At 42.1% G+C, this 18,732-nt stretch overlaps 2 protein-coding genes across 3 annotated transcripts; one reads left to right on the top strand and one right to left on the bottom strand.

The window, feature by feature from the left end:
• Window positions 1-6,240: 6,240 nt before the first annotated feature.
• On the top strand, window positions 6,241-12,651 carry thumpd2 (THUMP domain containing 2). 2 transcript variants are annotated; one of them, XM_021613311.3, is made up of 10 exons: window positions 6,241-6,543; window positions 6,857-6,974; window positions 7,097-7,512; window positions 7,697-7,774; window positions 10,781-10,833; window positions 10,961-11,048; window positions 11,244-11,315; window positions 11,535-11,649; window positions 11,906-12,026; window positions 12,157-12,651. In XM_021613311.3, exons 1-10 carry the CDS (start codon window positions 6,433-6,435, stop codon window positions 12,473-12,475), a joined length of 1,491 nt encoding a protein of 496 aa, XP_021468986.3. In that variant the 5' UTR covers window positions 6,241-6,432; the 3' UTR covers window positions 12,476-12,651. The 2 variants fall into 2 exon arrangements, with proteins under 2 accessions (XP_021468986.3, XP_090040012.1); XM_090183886.1 differs by having other exon boundaries at window positions 6,342-6,543; window positions 7,697-9,166.
• Window positions 12,652-12,657: 6 nt separating this feature from the next.
• On the bottom strand, window positions 12,658-16,920 carry LOC110530346 (transmembrane protein 178A-like). The gene is made up of 4 exons (XM_021613323.3): window positions 16,114-16,920; window positions 13,918-14,031; window positions 13,649-13,786; window positions 12,658-13,519 (listed from the first exon to the last, which is right to left on the bottom strand). The coding sequence occupies exons 1-4, from the start codon at window positions 16,616-16,618 to the stop codon at window positions 13,272-13,274; spliced, it is 1,005 nt and encodes a 334-aa protein (XP_021468998.1). The 5' UTR covers window positions 16,619-16,920; the 3' UTR covers window positions 12,658-13,271.
• Between the last annotated feature and the right edge of the window lie 1,812 nt (window positions 16,921-18,732).

Genomic DNA, 18,732 nt, shown 5'->3' with positions numbered 1-18,732 from the left:
GCAATATATTAGTGCTTTGTTCCTTAGCCTCTAATAATTGCATAAAGGTAAACCTAGACACGTGCATTTTATAGTATTATTATGAGTGGTGACGCAAGGCTCGCAACCTTGGCTATACCCACAGGACATGAGTATGGGCCTATAGCATTCACATAGTAATGGAGTCAGATTGATACATGTAGTTTATTATTCTACAATATCATTTTTACACATCTACATAATCGGGTCAGTTGGATCATTTCCATCAGAACAAACTATAAATGGTGACTCATCAAGTTTATGGGAATTGTCTATATTACACTACGTTAGCAGTGGTGGTAATGACAGCAATCTGAATGTGCAAAGGCCAGAGCAATACTAGAGTAAGGAACTTCAAGATGGTAGACACTAGATCAGAGGGTACGATCAGAGCAGTAGCAATGATACCATCACTCTAGATGACAATAGTGATATTACAGCAACCTGTTATACAAACATGAACAGCCGCACATGGTTCATTGTGTCTGGTCTCTCTGCAAACACTCCCTTCCCAAATCCTTCTGGTATTGTGCATCGCTGTCACGTCTTCGCTGTCTTCTCTCTCTCTCTCTCTCTCTCTCTCTCTCTCTCTCTCGGTTCCTACACCAAAGTGAAAGGTCTCATTTCCATGTGAACATGAAGTGGGGAGGCAGTGCAATACAAACGCTGAACAGAGCCGCTTAGCAGGAAGCCGAGCATGGAAATTGGCTCAGACCCTGTAATCAACATGAGTCACTCACCTTCACAATGAATGTGCTCAGTCATTACCCAGATTCTGGGTACACTCACACCTAGCCATTTACTTCCATTTCAACTGATTATGCCTCTTAAGGCCCCCACTTTGAATGTAAATCACCCACTGAGTCAATATGCACGTTGTTTTGCGGATATACTGTACTGCTCGACAGTTCAAGAGATTTTTAACATTTCAGAAAATATACCGGCAAACTAAGGAATAAGGGAATTACAGCATTAATAATGCCCATACATTTCACAAATTTGTCACTTATAGTATTATTTTATTTTGTATCCCATTACTGTTCAGTGTAATGAAAGGAAGATAATTGGGTTGTGCTTTTACACTGTAGTGGATCAAAGCTGGCTGCATACCACTCATGTAGTTAATAACTAAGGTTGAAACACTAAGGCTGGTCTGAATGCTAGCTGACTTTTAACTTCATTCAGTAAGCACAATATAAATCACATTGTTTTATCTTCTATGGTCATAGTTGGAACGTACACTATTATACAAAACACTAAGAACACCTGCTCTTTCCGTGACATAGACTTGACCAGGTGAATCCAGGTGCAACCTATGATCCCTTATTGATGTCACCTGTTAAATTCACTTCAATCAGTGTAGATAAAGGGGGGGAGACAGGTTGAAAGAGGATTTTTATGCCTTGAGACAATTGAGACATGGATTGTGTATGTGTGCCATTCAGAGGGTGAATGGGCAAGACAACATATTTAAATGCATTTGAACGGGGTATGGTAGTAGGTGCCAGGCACACCAGTTTATGTCAAGAACTGCAGCACTGATGGGTTTTTCACGCTCAACAGTTTCCCGTGTTTATCAAGAATGGTCCACCACCCAAAGGACATCCAGCCAACTTGCCACAACTGTGGGAAGCGTAGGAGTCAACATGGGCCAGCATTCCTATTGGGACACCTTGTAGAGTCTATGCCCTGACAAATTGAGGCTGTTCTGAGGGCAAAAGGGGTGGGGGGGGGAGTGCAACCCAGTATTAACAAACTCAAACATGGTCAGATACAGAGAGAGAGGGGGAGAGACTGAGTTACGTGTCTTGTCTCAGCCAGTCTCTGAGGCTACATTACAGCTTGTAAAGGGCGGGTTAGGACGTGGTTAGTAGAGACGGGATAGACACTGAGATAGCTTGATGAAGTGTAATGTTGGAGAATGAGGCTCAGAGCGAAATAACATTTAATTGGTTTGTATGGCCCTTGGTGTCCCGTCAGACATACAATACAGGTCCCAAAGAGATTAACTCTGCTTATCAAAATGGCGGATTAATTAATCAGTGAAACAATGTCATTATAGTGAAGACATCTCACTCAGAGTTTATTTACCCCTAACAGTGCATAAAGATTTTACAGCTAATATGCAGTAATTAGACGTGGCGATGAAGTTGTATGATTGCCCTGTTGTTTCCTTGTAGCTACTCTCCCAGTTAGTCCTCTGTACTCCCCGTTCCCTTCTATGTTTTATGGGGCGTAGAAAATAAAAACAAGTTAATGCAGAGTGATAGATCATGCCAGTTCTAAGGCTGGTCCACCATTTTAAACAATGTAGCATTTAACCAGAAGAGTGAAGCTAATTATTTCAAATGGCAGCTCGTGAAACAGTATTAATGTCTAGTTTCTACATGGATACATCTAATATATCGCACTGATGAAGAGTCTGAAATTAGAATTGAAAAAGAATTAACTAGCAGGAGAAACATGCAGAGATGTGGGCCTAGATGTCAAATTCAAACAGAACATGTTCAAATAGAACATGACTTCATGCCACGATTATTAGAGATTTGTTATTAGAACAATCTGCTCCAGAGATTCTGAAAAAAAAGATTGTTTCCATTCAATGACAACAATATGATAACCCATTGTTACATGGTGGTCCTGTGTTACTCAGTAGATAAAGCACGGCGCTTGCAACACCAAGGTTTGTGGGTTTGATTCCCGCTGGACCCACCTGTAGGTAAAATGCATGCATCACTGAAAGTTGCTTTGGATAAAAGTGCTAAATGGCGTTATTAATTTACATGGAGTGTACAAAACATTAAGAACATCTTCACCCTGTCAGAACAGTCTCACGAGGTGTCGTTCCAAAGGGATGCTGGCCCATGTTGACTTCAATGCTTCCCACAGTTGTGTCAAGTTGGATGTCCAAGGCTGGCCTTCGTCAGACATTTTGAAGATAATAATAGGTCTATCTCTCAGTCATTAACTTTGACCGAATTGTACAGTGCCTTGCGAAAGTATTCGGCCCCCTTGAACTTTGCGACCTTTTGCCACATTTCAGGCTTCAAACATAAAGATATAAAATGTTTTTTTTTTTTAAGAATTAACAACAAGTGGGACACAATCATGAAGTGGAACGACATTTATTGGATATTTCAAACTTTTTTAACAAATCAAAAACGGAGAAATTGGGCGTGCAAAATTATTCAGCCCCCTTAAGTTAATACTTTGTAGAGCCACCTTTTGCTGCGATTACAGCTGTAAGTCGCTTGGGGTATGTCTCTATCAGTTTTGCACATCGAGAGACTGATTTTTTTTCCCATTCCTCCTTGCAAAACAGCTCGAGCTCAGTGAGGTTGGATGGAGAGCATTTGTGAACAGCAGTTTTCAGTTCTTTCCACAGATTCTCGATTGGATTCAGATCTGGACTTTGACTTGGCCATTCTAACACCTGGATATGTTTATTTTTGAACCATTCCATTGTAGGTTTTGCTTTATGTTTTGGATCATTGTCTTGTTGGAAGACAAATCTCCGTCCCAGTCTCAGGTCTTTTGCAGACTCCATCAGGTTTTCTTCCAGAATGGTCCTGTATTTGGCTCCATCCATCTTCCCATCAATTTTAACCATCTTCCCTGTCCCTGCTGAAGAAAAGCAGGCCCAAACCATGATGCTGCCACCACCATGTTTGACAGTGGGGATGGTGTGTTGCTTTTACGCCAAACATAACGTTTCTTCCACATGTTTGGTGTGTCTCCCAGGTGGCTTGTGGCAAACTTTAAACTACACTTTTTATGGATATCTTTAAGAAATGGCTTTCTTCTTGCCACTCTTCCATAAAGGCCAGATTTGTGCATTATACGACTGATTGTTGTCCTATGGACAGTCTCCCACCTCAGCTGTAGATCTCTGCAGTTCATCCAGAGTGATCATGGGCCTCTTGGCTGCATCTCTGATCAGTCTTCTCCTTGTATGAGCTGAAAGTTTAGAGGGACGGCCAGGTCTTGGTAGATTTGCAGTGGTCTGATACTCCTTCCATTTCAATATTATCGCTTGCACAGTGCTCCTTGGGATGTTTAAAGCTTGGGAAATCTTTTTGTATCCAAATCCGGCTTTAAACTTCTTCACAACAGTATCTCGGACCTGCCTGGTGTGTTCCTTGTTCTTCATGATGCTCTCTGCGCTTTTAACGGACCTCTGAGACTATCACAGTGCAGGTGCATTTATACGGAGACTTGATTACACACAGGTGGATTGTATTTATCATCATTAGTCATTTAGGTCAACATTGGATCATTCAGAGATCCTCACTGAACTTCTGGAGAGAGTTTGCTGCACTGAAAGTAAAGGGGCTGAATAATTTTGCACGCCCAATTTTTCAGTTTTTGATTTGTTAAAAAAGTTTGAAATATCCAATAAATGTCGTTCCACTTCATGATTGTGTCCCACTTGTTGTTGATTCTTCACAAAAAAATACAGTTTTATATCTTTATGTTTGAAGCCTGAAATGTGGCAAAAGGTCACAAAGTTCAAGGGGGCCGAATACTTTCGCAAGGCACTGTAACTAATTCTGTCAAATGTTAATCTTACAATAATGTTATACAATGTTACGGTGTTATTAGCCCATATATTACAGGGAAGCGCTTTCTATCAGGGTTGAGGAATTTTTTGCAACAAGGGTCATTCTATTGTAAGACACAAAATTATAATTTTTTCGTGTTCATTCAATCTAATGTTGTGTTCATTCAATCTAATGCACATCAGAACTATGGAAGTAGGCCTAGATATTTAAACAAAACAAACACATTTCAGAGAGATGACAAAACTTTAATATTCAAGCATGCACATGTCTTCTCAGCAGGTCAGAACACCTGGTCTCCAATGTCAGTGGAACATTCTGTGCTGTAGTCAAGACGGTCACAGAGGGGAGATTCATGGTGATTGAGAGTTGAAAAGACTAAGAGAAAGTTCCCACAAATAATCATTGCTTTCAATGCCAGAGACATTATGGAAGCCTGTTTAGGGAATAGTTGGGTAAGTTGAGCCAAAAGGTTAGTTGAGCCAACCCTTGTTTCTAGGAAACCATACACAACATTTATAATTTGACCAAATATTTAGGAAGAGGTCATCATTTCATGGAAAGGAAGAAACCACATGGAAAAAGTGGTAACAAGTTAGGTCCAAAAAACAGATTTGCATTTTTTGTGTTAGAGGTTTCATGATTCTTGTATCTAAACCGAAGTAGATCATTTTAAGATTGTTCTATACATCAGTTGGGGTCTCTATTAGCTTCAACATGAAGTCCTAAACCCGAGCATGAAAGTGCATTCTTGTAACTGTAGGGGCTAATATAGGTCAAAAATGTACCTTGGGGTAAATTGAGTCAATGGCCACGGGGTAAGTTTAGCCAATGTAAGTGTTTTCTAAAGCAAGAAATTATCGCTGGGATATAAGGTAACACCAGGGCCTGGCCTATGCGAAGTGTTTAAAACAGTACACAAATGTTTTTAGGTGTAACACGCCTGTGTTAAAAAATGATGATTAAGAAAATGATTAAAATACACAGAAAAAATGATTGTGATGAATTGTGTTTTGGAAATAAAGATAGACATGCTTTTCAAAAGGTCATATTTAATACAATACAGAAAAGTGTAGGGCTCTCAACTTACCCAGTCCTTCTTTTCAACTGACCCCAAATACAAGGTAAGATGTACCAAGATACTTTTAAAAACATTTATTCACAAGCTATGTTTTGTAAACTGTCATGTTTATTTCCAGAAATACAATACATCCTGAAATCTATGTAGATATCTTTGTTATAAATAATACTATATTTCCCTTGACGGAGTCATACTGAATGTAAAAAATGGCTCAATTTACAACACTCTCCCAAACAGTTCATCCATTTAAGTATTGATGCATTTTATTTGGATGCCTTCTATGTGATCATGCAAATCTACATGAAAATGTATGAGCAACTCTGGCACATTCAAAGGATGATACACAGAAACATTCGTAAAGTGCTCTTTCCTTACATGGCATTATTCACTTTTATAACCCAACAGCCACAGTCAAGGTTGGCTATATCGTAAAAAAATTATGAAACACAAATTTGCTTTTTGATCTTGATCTAAGGTTAGTGTTGGGCATAAGGTTAACAGTGTGGTTAAGGTTAGGTTTAAAATAACGTTGATACATTTTAGAAATAGGCGGGGTTTAGGACTTTGTGATTGTGGTAACTAGCAATTGTCAGTTGTGTTATTGAGGCTCTTTTGTAGTGCTAAAGCAACCTCTGCTGGTCATCGCGGAAATAACCAGTTGCCTCTTCGGTATTTCCGTTTCCGTGTAAACAAAACAACATGGCAGCCACGTAGGTACTGGCATGGAGATTTCGAGTTTTACTTTTATAGCTTAGCATTTCTAAACTCGACAGTATGAACGACTCAAATTGTCAGTGTGCTGCTCTAAAGTTCTATTGCACCGCAGGGAACGGCATGGAGCCTTTCCTGATTCAGGAGGTGAAGACCAAACTTGCAGCCAAAGATGTGAGTAGTCAAGTTAGTTCCAGGCTACAGTATTCGTGTAGATAACGGTAGTAATAATGTGCAATGAATTTATATGAAACACTAGCCAATAAAGTAATACCGTTTATATAAAATGATCTTCCTCTTAACTAGCCGGAAGCCAGGCCGCTGACTGCGCATGCATATTGCATAGGTTGGCTGCTTGGAAAAAAGCCAATCGTACATCCTGGCTCTCTATTAATATTTTCTTATTAACAACTGTAAAGTTCATGTTGTTGACATGATTATATGTTATGGAATTCTTAGTTTGCACTAAATAATGTGTATTGTTTAGGTGGATCACATCCCTGGAAAAGTGTTCTTCACCACCTCGTTTGAAATAAAGCAAGTGAGGGAGCTGAAATCTGCAGAGAGGCTGTTTCTACTTCTAAAGCGACTCTCGGCCCCTACAGGTAAGCCTACCAAATATTCTGTATGAATATTTATCCTCCCTGATTAAAAGTATGAAGCTGCAATTAAATGGTTTGCACAGGACTTTATATTTTTACTGTAGTTATTTTTCTGTCACACTCAGCTAAAACACCATCTGGTATCCAGTCAAGGCTCATGGGTGATGGAAGTGACTGGACCAGAGCTGTGTTGTCATGGAGATGCCTGCAGAGAGACCTGATGATGAGAAGCGACTGTACCTTGAGCCTGGGCCTACCAGGGAGGAAGAGGAAGATGGAGGAAGAGAGTGGTGTTGAGGGATCAACTTGTAACGGGCCAAATGGAACACAGAAGCTGGGGCTAGGGGGAGAGAGACGAGAATTAGGACTAAGCAAGGATCACATTTCATCAACAGAAGACTCTGGAAGTGTAAACTGTGTTGCAGGGGACAAAGATGAAGAGAACCGTATAGAAGGAAGCCGTGACAGAAAGACATCCACAGTGTCTTTCAGAGTGAACTGTCGGTGCAGTGGGGCCCTGTCCAGACTTTTCTCTCCCCAGGTATGCACTTTGGAGGAGAGAAGGTATTTGTCACATCTTTGCTTCTTAATGGAACTTCAATCTATGAAGCAAAATGCATATGAGAACAGGTGTTTAGTCTGGTAGGTTTCAGGTTATTGTGTTTTTTTTATGAGGTGATAGAGGAGGATTTGACTTTGTCCTGTTTGTGATGGTGTCTGTCTAGGATCTGAGTAGGATCATTGGAACAGCAGCGAGCAGACAGCTGGGCTGGAGAGTGGACCTGAGGAAACCAGATCTGGAGGTAATATGAACCATACATGGTCATCGCCCTAACATAGAGGTAATGTTAACCATACATGGTCATCACCCTAACATGGAGGTAATGTTAACCATAAATGGTCATCACCCTAACATGGAGGTAATGTTAACCATACATGGTCATCACCCTAACATGGAGGTAATGTTAACCATACATAGTCATCACCCTAACATGGAGGTTATGTTAACCCAACATGGTCATCACCCTAACATGGAGGTAATGTTAACCATACATGGTCATCACCCTAACATGGAGGTAATGTTAACCATACATGGTCATCACCCTAACATGGAGGTAATGTTAACCATACATGGTCATCACCCTAACATGGAGGTAATGTTAACCATACATAGTCATCACCCTAACATGGAGGTTATGTTAACCCAACATGGTCATCACCCTAACATGGAGGTAATGTTAACCATACATGGTCATCACCCTAACATAGAGGTAATGTTAGCCATACATGGTCATCACCCTAACATGGAGGTAATGTTAACCATACATGGTCATCACCCTAACATGGAGGTAATGTTAACCATACATGGTCATCACCCTAACATGGAGGTAATGTTAACCATACATGGTCATCACCCTAACATGGAGGTAATGTTAACCATACATGGTCATCACCCTAACATGGAGGTAATGTTAACCATACATGGTCAACACCCTAACATGGAGGTAATGTTAACCATACATGGTCATCACCCTAACATGGAGGTAATGTTAACCATACATGGTCATCACCCTAACATGGAGGTAATGTTAACCATACATGGTCATCACCCTAACATGGAGGTAATGTTAACCATACATGGTCATCACCCTAACATGGAGGTAATGTTAACCATACATGGTCATCACCCTAACATGGAGGTAATGTTAACCATACATGGTCATCACCCTAACATGGAGGTAATGTTAACCATACATGGTCATCACCCTAACATGGAGGTAATGTTAACCCTACATGGTCATCAACCTAACATGGAGGTAATGTTAACCATACATGGTCATCAACCTAACGTGAAGGTAATCAGGAGGTTATATTAATTTAGCCATAACCATAATTGGATGATTACCACAACCTGTGAGGAGATTCTCATATTTCTTTGTCTGACCATGCCAAGTGTCAAAGTCCATTTAAATATTCTGCAGTCAGGCATGTTGACTATACTGTTTATACACTGAACAAAAATAAACGCAAAGTTGGAATTGAATGTTCGTTTCTCTGCCATAAGCTGCCTCCAGTGTCATTTTAGAGTTTGGCAGTACGTCCAACCGGGTTTACAACCACAGACCACCTGTATGGAGCTGTTTGCTGATGTCAACGGTGTGAACAGAGTGCCCAATGGTAGCCGTGGGGTTATGGTATGGACAGGCATAAGCTATGGACAATAAACAATTGTCGATGGCAATTTGAATGCACAGAGATGAGATCCTGATTCCCATTGTCGTGCCATTCATCTGTCACCATCACCTCATGTTTCATCATGATAATGTATGACCCCATGTCTGTACACAAGGATCTGTACACAATTCCTGGAAGCTGAAAATATCCCAGTAAATATGTTCTTAACTCTATTTTCTTGACTGCATTGTTGGTTAATGGCTTGTAAGTAAGCATTTCACGGTAAGGTGTTGTATTTGGCGCCTGTGACAAATAAAATGAGATTTTCTTCCATGGCCTGCATACTCACCAGACATGTCACCCATTGAGCATGTTTTGGGATGCTCTGGGGGATGCTCAACAAGTACGACAGCGTGTTCCAGTTCCCGCCAATATCCAGCAACTCCGCACAGCTATTGAAGAGGAGTGGGACAAAATTCCACAGACCACAATCAACAGCCTGATCAACTATATGCGAAGGAGATCGTGTCGTGCTGCTTGAGGTGAACATTCACCCCAGTCTGAGGTCCTGAGCGCTCTGGATCAGGTTTTTATTAAGAATCTCTCTGTAGTTTGCTCCGTTCATCTTTCCCTCGATCCGGACTAGTCTCCCAGTCCCTGCCCCTGAAATACATCCCAACAGCATGATGCTGCTACCACCATGCTTCACCGTAGGGATGGTGCCAGGTTTCCTCCAGGTGTGACGCTTGGCATTCAGGCCAAAGAGTTCAATCTTGATTTCATCAGACTGGACAATCTTGTTTCTCATGGTCTGAGAGTCTTTAGGTGCCTTTTGGCAAACTCCAAGTGGGCTGTCGTGTGCCTTTTACTGGAGAGTGGCTTCCAGCTGGCCACTCTGCCACAAAGGCCTGATTGGTGAACTGCTGCAGAGATTGTTGTCCTTCTGTAAGTTTCTCCCATCACCATAGAGAAACTCTGTAGCTCTTTCAAAGTGACCATCAGGGTTCTTGGTCACCTCCCTGACCAAGGACCTTCTCCCCCGATTGCTCAGTTTGGCCGGGCGGCCAGCTCTAGGAAGAGTCTTGGTGGTTCCAAACTACTTCCATTTAAGAATGATGGAGGCACTGTGTTCTTGGGGACCTTCAATACTGCAGAAATGTTTTGGTACCCTTCCCCAGATCCGTGCCTCGACAGAATCCTGTCTCGGAGCTCTATGGACAATTCCTTCGACCTCATGGCTTGGTTTTTGCTCTGACATGCACTGTCAACTGTGGGACCTTACATAGACAGGTTTGTGCCCTTTTGAAATCGTTGTTCGATCAATTGAATTTACCACAGGTGGACTCCAATCAAGTTGTAGAAACATCTCAAGGATGATCAATGGAAACAGGATGCACCTGAGCTCAATTTCAAGTCATAGCTAAAGGTCTGAATACTTATATAAATAGGTTTTGTTTTGATAAATTTGCAAAAAATGTCTAAAAACCTGTTTTCGCTTTGTCATTGTGGGGTATTGTGTGAAGGTAATTAATTGAATCCATTTAGAATAAGGCTGTAACGTAACAAAATGTGGAAAAAGTCAAGGGGTCAGAATACTTTCCGAATGCACTGTATATCATGTGTTTCCTCTGTAGGTGAATGTGTATATGAGTGATGACCACTGTGTCCTCGGGATACCTCTCCTCAGGTTGGTGACATGATCAGAACCTGTTCTTGCCCTCTGTGTCGACAACTGTATTCAATGTCTATTTCCTTCTGGATATCTCTTCTAGTTGACTATGTCTAATAGTGTATGCTTCCCTCTTTCTCGCCAGGCTTCCTTTAGCCAACCGGAGTTATACGAAGACTACTGGGCTGAGATCCACTATAGCCTGGGCCATGGCCTCTCTGTCAGACATCAAGGTACTGTAGCTACCTCATGGCATGGAAGGAGTTCCTCTCTCCAGCTCACGTGTTTGGTCTCATCTTCCTCTCTTTGATGTTTGGTTGTGTTCTGAGGTTCTGTGCTAACATCAAAAGGGCCAACTATTTTGTTCTCTTCTCACACCGTCGCTTGGCCTAGTGTGTTCTGAATGTATTCCCTCCTCTCTCTACCAGCCTGGCTCTTGTGTGATAGACCCGATGTGTGGAGTGGGAACTATTCTACTGGAGGCTGCACATGAATATCAGGTGAGTCTTCTGAGGGAACCTTTTATATTGATCCCATTTTAATGTTATGTCATGTGGGATGCTTGTGTTAGATTTTTGACGTGGATGTAGTTAAGGGATGTAATTGACAGAAAAATGTTGTAAACATGCTGATCCTTTTTTAATTCCATTACATTTGTATAATTCCACTTAAATATGTTGTTTTGTTCAGAAATTCATAGTGTTTTTTTCTCTAAACAGGATGCCTTTTTCCTGGGTCTGGACATTGACGAGTCTCAGTTGGTGAAAGCTGATCAGAATGTGGAGTTTGCAAAGTTTGGGGATAGGGTGCAGCTGCTGCAGGCATCATCCAAGGGTAGGAATGCCAATCCACTACACATGAGTTATTGTGAAGTATGCTGTTTATGACCATTTGTCATGTATGACTTCATAAAAATGTGGTTAATTCTGACGTATGTACTGTAGATCAAATTAGGTGTTTTAATGCATGTAGCAGTTGTCCCTGATATACTGTAGGTATTATGGTATTTGTTTACCCACAATGCAGTAAATTATTCTGCATGATTTCCTGATTTAATTCATTCCTCCTTGTTTTCCTCCTTTCTGTGAAGAGATTCCACTGCCTTCCTGTAGTGTGGATGTCGTTGTCTGTGACGTCCCTTTTGGGAAGAAGTTTGGCACCAAAACTGACATGGCTGCCTCTCTTCCAGTGATTGTGAGAGAGATGGAAAGGTATTGTATTTAGCTAACTGTAGTATCACGTATCCCAATTTCATAATTGCTCAAATAAACATTCAGGATACAGCAAAAGTTGAGAAAGGAATTGCTTATTGATTGATTTATATGAATCATGTTTTTTCAGAGTTCTCCGTGTGGGTGGGACCCTGGTTTTGCTGCTTAGTCCCCAGCTCTCCTGCCTTCTGAAGAAAAGCATGACCCCCAGACCAGTAACCTCACACACCCAGGGAGAGGGGACTGGGGTGGGATTAGGAGGGGATGTGGACCCCTCCCATACCCCAAGCCTTTTCCCCTCACTGCAGCCCCTAAGCTACCACAGAGTGAGCCTGGGAGCTATAGATGCTCTTATTCACAAGTATGTCAAGATACTGACTGCTACTACCACACTCAGTGGACCTCACTGTATACACACACTCAACCCCTGCATAGTGGAGCCCGAGTGAGACTTTTAGGAGATGGATACACTGGATTCAAGAGACATTCACACACACTTCAAAGACAATACCACCTGTGAAACACAGAACATCACTGTATCAATTTGGCATGGTTAGAATTTTACCGACGTGTACTGTACTACCACAAAATGAAGAGAAAAGCTTAAATGTCATAGAATGTCAAACCCAAATGTGTTACTACTTTTATTCTATATTTCCAATTACTTTGTTAATGGTGGAAGGAAATAATGCATAGTTCTTGAGTTTCACTTCTCAGGAGTCTGAAATTCTGCAGCTCTATTTACCCAATCAGACCACGACTCACATCCAACAATTATACACTGTCTGCGATTAGATGACGGAATACATCCACTGAGACTAAGGTAAATACACTCCGCTTTGGTTCCACTTGGAGGATCAGGGGTTGATAACCATTGATGGTGGGGGGGGTGGGGGGGGGGGGGGGGGGGTTGAGCCACATCATTCCAGGATGTTTTGCTCCATGGAGGTAACCTAGATTTAGATGCAGGGTCTAGTAGAAGCACTCAGAAGGGTTTTCACCCTGAAAACATAGGAGTCAATGTTAGTCCCAGGCGCCTGCTGCAGCAGTGTCAGACAGATGTCTGGGGATGGGCTTGGTCAGCAGGCTGTTGATGTGAAAGATGCAGTAAGAGGTGTGTCCGACGCAGTAAAGGGGTGTGTCGGACACAGACATACTAGACTCTTTCTTCCTACAAGCCCTTGCTGCAGCTCAGTGTGTGTGTAACACACAGCAAAGTGTATATCAAACGCAGCAAGATGTGTGTCAGACACCGGCGTTGGGGGCACCCTTGCCCTGCTGGGCTTTGCTGCTGCTACAGCTGAGGATGGGGAAGGTGGTGCACAGGCATCCAGACGTCACCGTCAGCCCCAGACTGAGCCAGGCACAGAAGCTGGACCAGCTGTAGCCATGCTCCACGTCAGCAGGCAGCCCGTAGATGAAGGGAGGGACCCTGGCCAGGTCGTAGGACACGTTGGCCGCGTAGGTACACAGGGAGATGGTGCTGAAGATACCTAAGAAGGAAGAGGGACCGCAAAGAGAGGAGGAGAATGTGCAAGAAAAATCAGTTGTTTAAGAAAACGGACTATCACAATCAGGTGAGGGTTTTTTTAGGAGGGGGGGGGGGGGGGGTGTAACAGTACCTGCCATGAGAAAGAGCAGCCCAGAGACGTGCTGAGTGAGAGACTTCTCCCAGGCGAAGCTGACAGACGCCACGATGCAGCCACACAACAGAACGGCTGCCGCCATGCCTAGAAACCCTGCTGTGATCCGCCGCAGGTCTGACATCGGGAAGTAAATGTAAATTAATATATGCCAACCTTTTGAATGGAAGATAGTGGGAGAGTAATAGGATGTCTGAATGAATCAGGCCCATCAGGGAACCTCCTTCATAATGAGAAAAGGATCTTACGTAAGAGGTGCCACTCGTCCTGCTGGATGGTACGGGTCAGGTTGAGAGGGATGTTGCGGAGACGTATGGGCTGGGAGAAATGGTACTTGATGATGGTGCATCGCTGGGCTATACCTGCACAGAGACAATAACTTGTGTGAACATAATGTGTATCAGGTTAAGGCCAACATATAGAAAAGGGCAAGTGTTTCTCAAGGACAGTTGTCTTGAGAAAAGCTGTACTCATTTATTAAGTAGACTCCCCTGTTTCTAGACTTTATAAAGCCCAAGGGGGTCTACTTTCACTTTAATGCCATGATTTATTCTAGCATCTTAACTCTATATAATTAGTTGCTATAGTATGGTCACGTACACGATAAGGTTTACTTTGATATTCAGACCTACATGTCATGTGAACAGACTTCATAATAGGGTTTTAGAGGCTGTAAGTTAGAATTTTACCCACAAGATGGCAGATTTGACTTCCTCTAGACTAGTAAAAGCCAAACGTGGAAATGCCGCACCAACCCAAATAGGTCTACTACATCTCTGATAACTAACATGTTTTGGAGTGATGTGTACTGAACAACAATATAAACGCAACATGTAAAGTGTTGGTCCCATTTTACATGATCTGAAATAACTGATCCCAGAAATGTTCCATACGCACAAAAAGCTCATTTCTCTCAAATTTTGTGCACAAATTTGTTTACATCCCTGTTAGTGAGCATTTCATCTTTGCCAAGATAATTCATCCACCTGACAGGTGTGGCGTATCTAGAAGCTGATTAAACAGCATGATCATTACACAGGTTCACCTTGTGCTGGGGACAATAAAAGGTCACAAAAAATGTGCAGCTTTTGTAACACAACACAATGCCGCCAATGTCTCAAGTTTTGAGAAAAAGTGCTATTGACTTGCTGACTGCAAGATAGTCCACCTGAGCTATTGCCAGAGAATTGAATGCTATTTTCTTTATCATACGCTGCCTCCAACATCATTTTATTGAATTTGGCAGTACGTCCAACCAGACTCACAACCGCAGATCACGTGTAACCACGCCTGCCCTTCTTCACCTGTGGGATCGTCTGAGACAGCTACCCGGACTGCTGATGAAAATTAGGGGTATTTCTGTCTAATATATCCCTTTGTGAGAAAGCTATTTCTGATTGGCTGGGCCTGGCTCCCAAGTGGTGAGAGTTTGTGCCCTCCCAGGCCCACCCATGGCTGCACCTTTGCCAAGTCATGTGAAATCCATAGATTAGGGCCTTATTTCAATTGACTGATTTCCTTATATTAACTGTAATTCAGTAGAATTGTGGCATTAAGTATGACAGGGATCTGAACTGCTCCCCTTCCGCAAACTATATACCAATATTACAAAAAGTTGGCCTACTGACATTTCCATTGTCACTATATTAATTGGTATACTCAATTTTTATTTGAGAACCCTAGCTGACCAAACTCAACTCCACGATTTCGAGCTTTTGAGCAAGTTTCCAATTGATTGAGTTCACAGCATGTTATGTACAGAAGGCGCCCATTAATCTATTCACATATATTCATATTGATATCACGTTCTATCCTCATGCAAATTATATGGATCATAGAAATATAATGTATATTGAACACATCCAACGCTTCCTAGAATGGCTTTGGTGTCAGCTCAAATGTAATGACCTTGATTTCTGACAGATGCAGTCTGAAGCTGATCAGATCAGAGAGCTTCTCTGAGGTCTGTATGGTGGACACACTCCACCACGCATGCAGCCTGTCTACACACATAGGCCATAGTGGTTATCCAAATTAATAGATTTGTTATGGACACAAATATACACAACCATGGCTTACAGATGGGCTAGACCCACACAGAATCTCAGAGGACAACATGATAGTTTAAAACATGTTTTGAAGCTATACATCGTTTGTTTACAAACACTGAAATTACAACAAAAACAACTCAATTTTGGGTTATAATGGGTTTAAGTCAGTTGTAACCTACTAAACTCATTCGTTTTTTTCAAGGATCAATGGATATATCATTAATTGAAATGACCATTGAACAGCATTGCATGCATTTACAAAAAGGCCTACTATTTCTTTCAGGAAAGTTATAGGCCTATATATTGGGTCGGATGTTAAGTAATATCTCCAAGGGATGCGGTTTCACTGCAACGCACTGGGCCCTGGGTCAAATTCCCCACAGCATTTCTTACCCTTGGATATGAGGTTGTCGATGTCCTTGTCCTTTCCTAGATAATAACATTTCCTCCAAAGTCCAGAGTAAGTGGAGAAAATGGGGCGCCCGCATTCCGTTTCTAAAATTCCCATTCCCAAAATGGACCTCCAATTTTCCAGGAGCTCCTCTCTACTCCCGACGTGGATCGCCCGGAGCAGCGCCTGGTTCCTCCGAGGATTGCTGCTGTCCATCAGGGGCAGGTGATAGATGGGCATCAACCGGTTCTTGTGTTCGTTGGCGTCCGGACCGAACTGGTCGCAGTTCTGCCTGTGCCGTGTGGTGTCCGTCTCGTACCAGTGGTCAGTCATGATAGCGGTGATGAGAAGCACCAGTGACGCCAGGCTCATGGACAAACTGATAGCTGTCACCAAGGTCTGTTTCTCCATCCTTTGGTCATCAACATTTGAAGAGTTGGTCAAGGAAGCATCTGTCACTCCGTCCACTTCACTCCTCCTAATCAACACGGGTGTGCAGGGCTTCATCCTGTCCTACATGATGCCGAAAAGGCTGTAAAGTCCTGGCATCTCCGGCTGGGTGCAGGCACAATAATAACCTGACTCGTGTTCCTGCTCTCCCACTTCGTCGACTCCCTGACTTCAGTATATCCTATAAATGTGGGATGAGGTGTGTATATCTGTAACCTGTGCGCGGCCGACTCTCTGTGTCCTGTGCTTCGGATTTCCAGTCTTGCGGGATTAAAACAGGTGCGGCGCACAGAGCGCGCGATGAAATGTCAATCATTCTGTCAGCGCAGCAGCGCATCGCTACTAATAAAAGTCCCTGTGGCACGAGAGTCATGATAACACCACTACTACTTATTATAATATAAATATATTATAATTATTTTTAATAGCAACAATGTTTCTTGTCATTATCATAACCTAGATGTGTTTTTCATCATTTCTTTAGTGATATCATAGTTGAAACACAGAACAAACACTTCAACACAGAGCATTAAAATAGTCTATTTAGGCTAATGATTAACATGATGATGCAACATGGTCAGCGACATTGTGCAGAGAAGGCTCCCTTCCCCTCCCAGTCCGCTTCATTAGCAGATACGGGGACATGGACATCTCAGAACATGGTGCACTTATGAAGATTCATTACCACAGGTATATTTGGCTTCTCATTCAGTGGGTGTTGTTGATTTGTTCCTATGCACTCAGCAGAGCCCGATGTATCAAAGGCCTTCTGTAAAGTAAGAGCAAGTACATCAACAGGAGTGAAAATTCAATAAAGCTTTCTTAGCTGTCTGTCTTTAATCAATATTGACTGAGTTTGACTTTCACCTTTTTACCCCTCCAACTTTTTTTCTCACGGGTGTGTTGACATAGGTGCACGGTTAATCTCTTCCCTACTGTTGAACAACCATCCATGAAATTAAAGGCTGGATTCCCGTCCAGAGTATTCAGCGGAAATAAACCACTCCAGCCAGCTATTAGGTATAAAATGAGAGGATATTTATTATTCTGTTTGGTTCAGTGAGGCAGGCAGACGTTAACGTAAAATCAAAGCTTTCCTTGCATTTGTAGACTTGCATAAATAAATGATAATAAACTAATTAAGAAACGTAAAAGCATTTATGGGCTGTGCTGGCAAGCAGCCTCAGTGACAGACAGTCCTACGCAAGGCTATTCCTCTTCCCAACTCAGACTGCATAGTAGGCTACTCTGCCATGTCACCACAGGGTGGAATTGAGAACAAGGGTGCTCTTTAATTAAGTGATAATGTCCGAGAAGCCGGTGTTTTGAGGATATATTGGCACGGGTGTTGTTAGGCCCGAGACCACGTTGTGCCAATATATCCTCCAATCGCCGGCTTCAAGGGCATTATCACTTTTTTACAATGGGTTACCAACATTGTATAAAGTGGCCAGTGGCGACCCATACTTTTTTTGGGGGGGGCTTGCCTGTTTTGCATGTTATTTTGTCTTTAATACTTGTCACATATCAGTTTGCAAACAATGGGAAAATATATATATATCATTGAGTTAATAAAGCCGCATACAAACATGGTTTTATTGAGTAAGGGAGCTCCAAAATGTAGGTGTTTCAGCCTATCTCAGTGCTTTCTGTGGCAGTGTGGCAAGACAGCAGAAAATATGGAGATTTCGACAATTCAAGCCCCTTGGGTGCTGCAATATAGTTACATTAGAAGTGCCCATCCAAGAAGCCTCATGTTCATTGACCACAGATAAAATGACCTCAAATCACATTATATAGCTTTGATTGGACTGATCATGTCAACATCATACTTCCTAAATCTTAGCTAGCATCATCATCATGAATCAAGTTGACAATCTACTGGCAAATCCTTTTTAATCCTTGTCATATGAAGAGAAATAATGAAGATAAATTATAGATAAAACGTATCGGTGCTCATCGGCCATTGGACATAAACATTCCACAACAAGTTGGAAATCGCAAATTCAACAATGAGTGGTTTGGAAGGAATCAGTGGCTAACTGTGAGTTCAAGACAGCTGGGAACTCGAGCTACGAGCTACGACTTCGAAAATACGTTTTGAACTTTCATCCAACTCTGAATTGTAAATCGGGAACTCAGGCCTCTTTCTAAAGTTACGACCAGAAGAT

This window comes from Oncorhynchus mykiss, chromosome 1 (genome assembly GCF_057628025.1).
Source record: "Oncorhynchus mykiss isolate SJ-2025 chromosome 1, ASM5762802v1, whole genome shotgun sequence".
Taxonomy (NCBI): domain Eukaryota; kingdom Metazoa; phylum Chordata; class Actinopteri; order Salmoniformes; family Salmonidae; genus Oncorhynchus; species Oncorhynchus mykiss.
This window is presented reverse-complemented; position numbering and strand designations above follow the sequence as displayed.

Excerpts from the sequence above, each read along its gene's own strand:
- thumpd2 (XM_021613311.3), top strand. The coding sequence starts at position 6,433 with ATGAACGACTCAAATTGTCAGTGTGCTGCTCTAAAGTTCTATTGCACC. Across the intron at positions 7,775-10,780 it reads TGAGGAAACCAGATCTGGAG|GTGAATGTGTATATGAGTGA; the intron begins GTAATATGAACC and ends TTTCCTCTGTAG. Across the intron at positions 11,049-11,243 it reads CCTCTCTGTCAGACATCAAG|CCTGGCTCTTGTGTGATAGA; the intron begins GTACTGTAGCTA and ends TCTCTCTACCAG.
- LOC110530346 (XM_021613323.3), bottom strand. The coding sequence starts at position 16,618 with ATGAAGCCCTGCACACCCGTGTTGATTAGGAGGAGTGAAGTGGACGGA. Across the intron at positions 14,032-16,113 it reads CGACAACCTCATATCCAAGG|GTATAGCCCAGCGATGCACC; the intron begins GTAAGAAATGCT and ends GTCTCTGTGCAG. Across the intron at positions 13,520-13,648 it reads GCTGCTCTTTCTCATGGCAG|GTATCTTCAGCACCATCTCC; the intron begins GTACTGTTACAC and ends CTTCCTTCTTAG.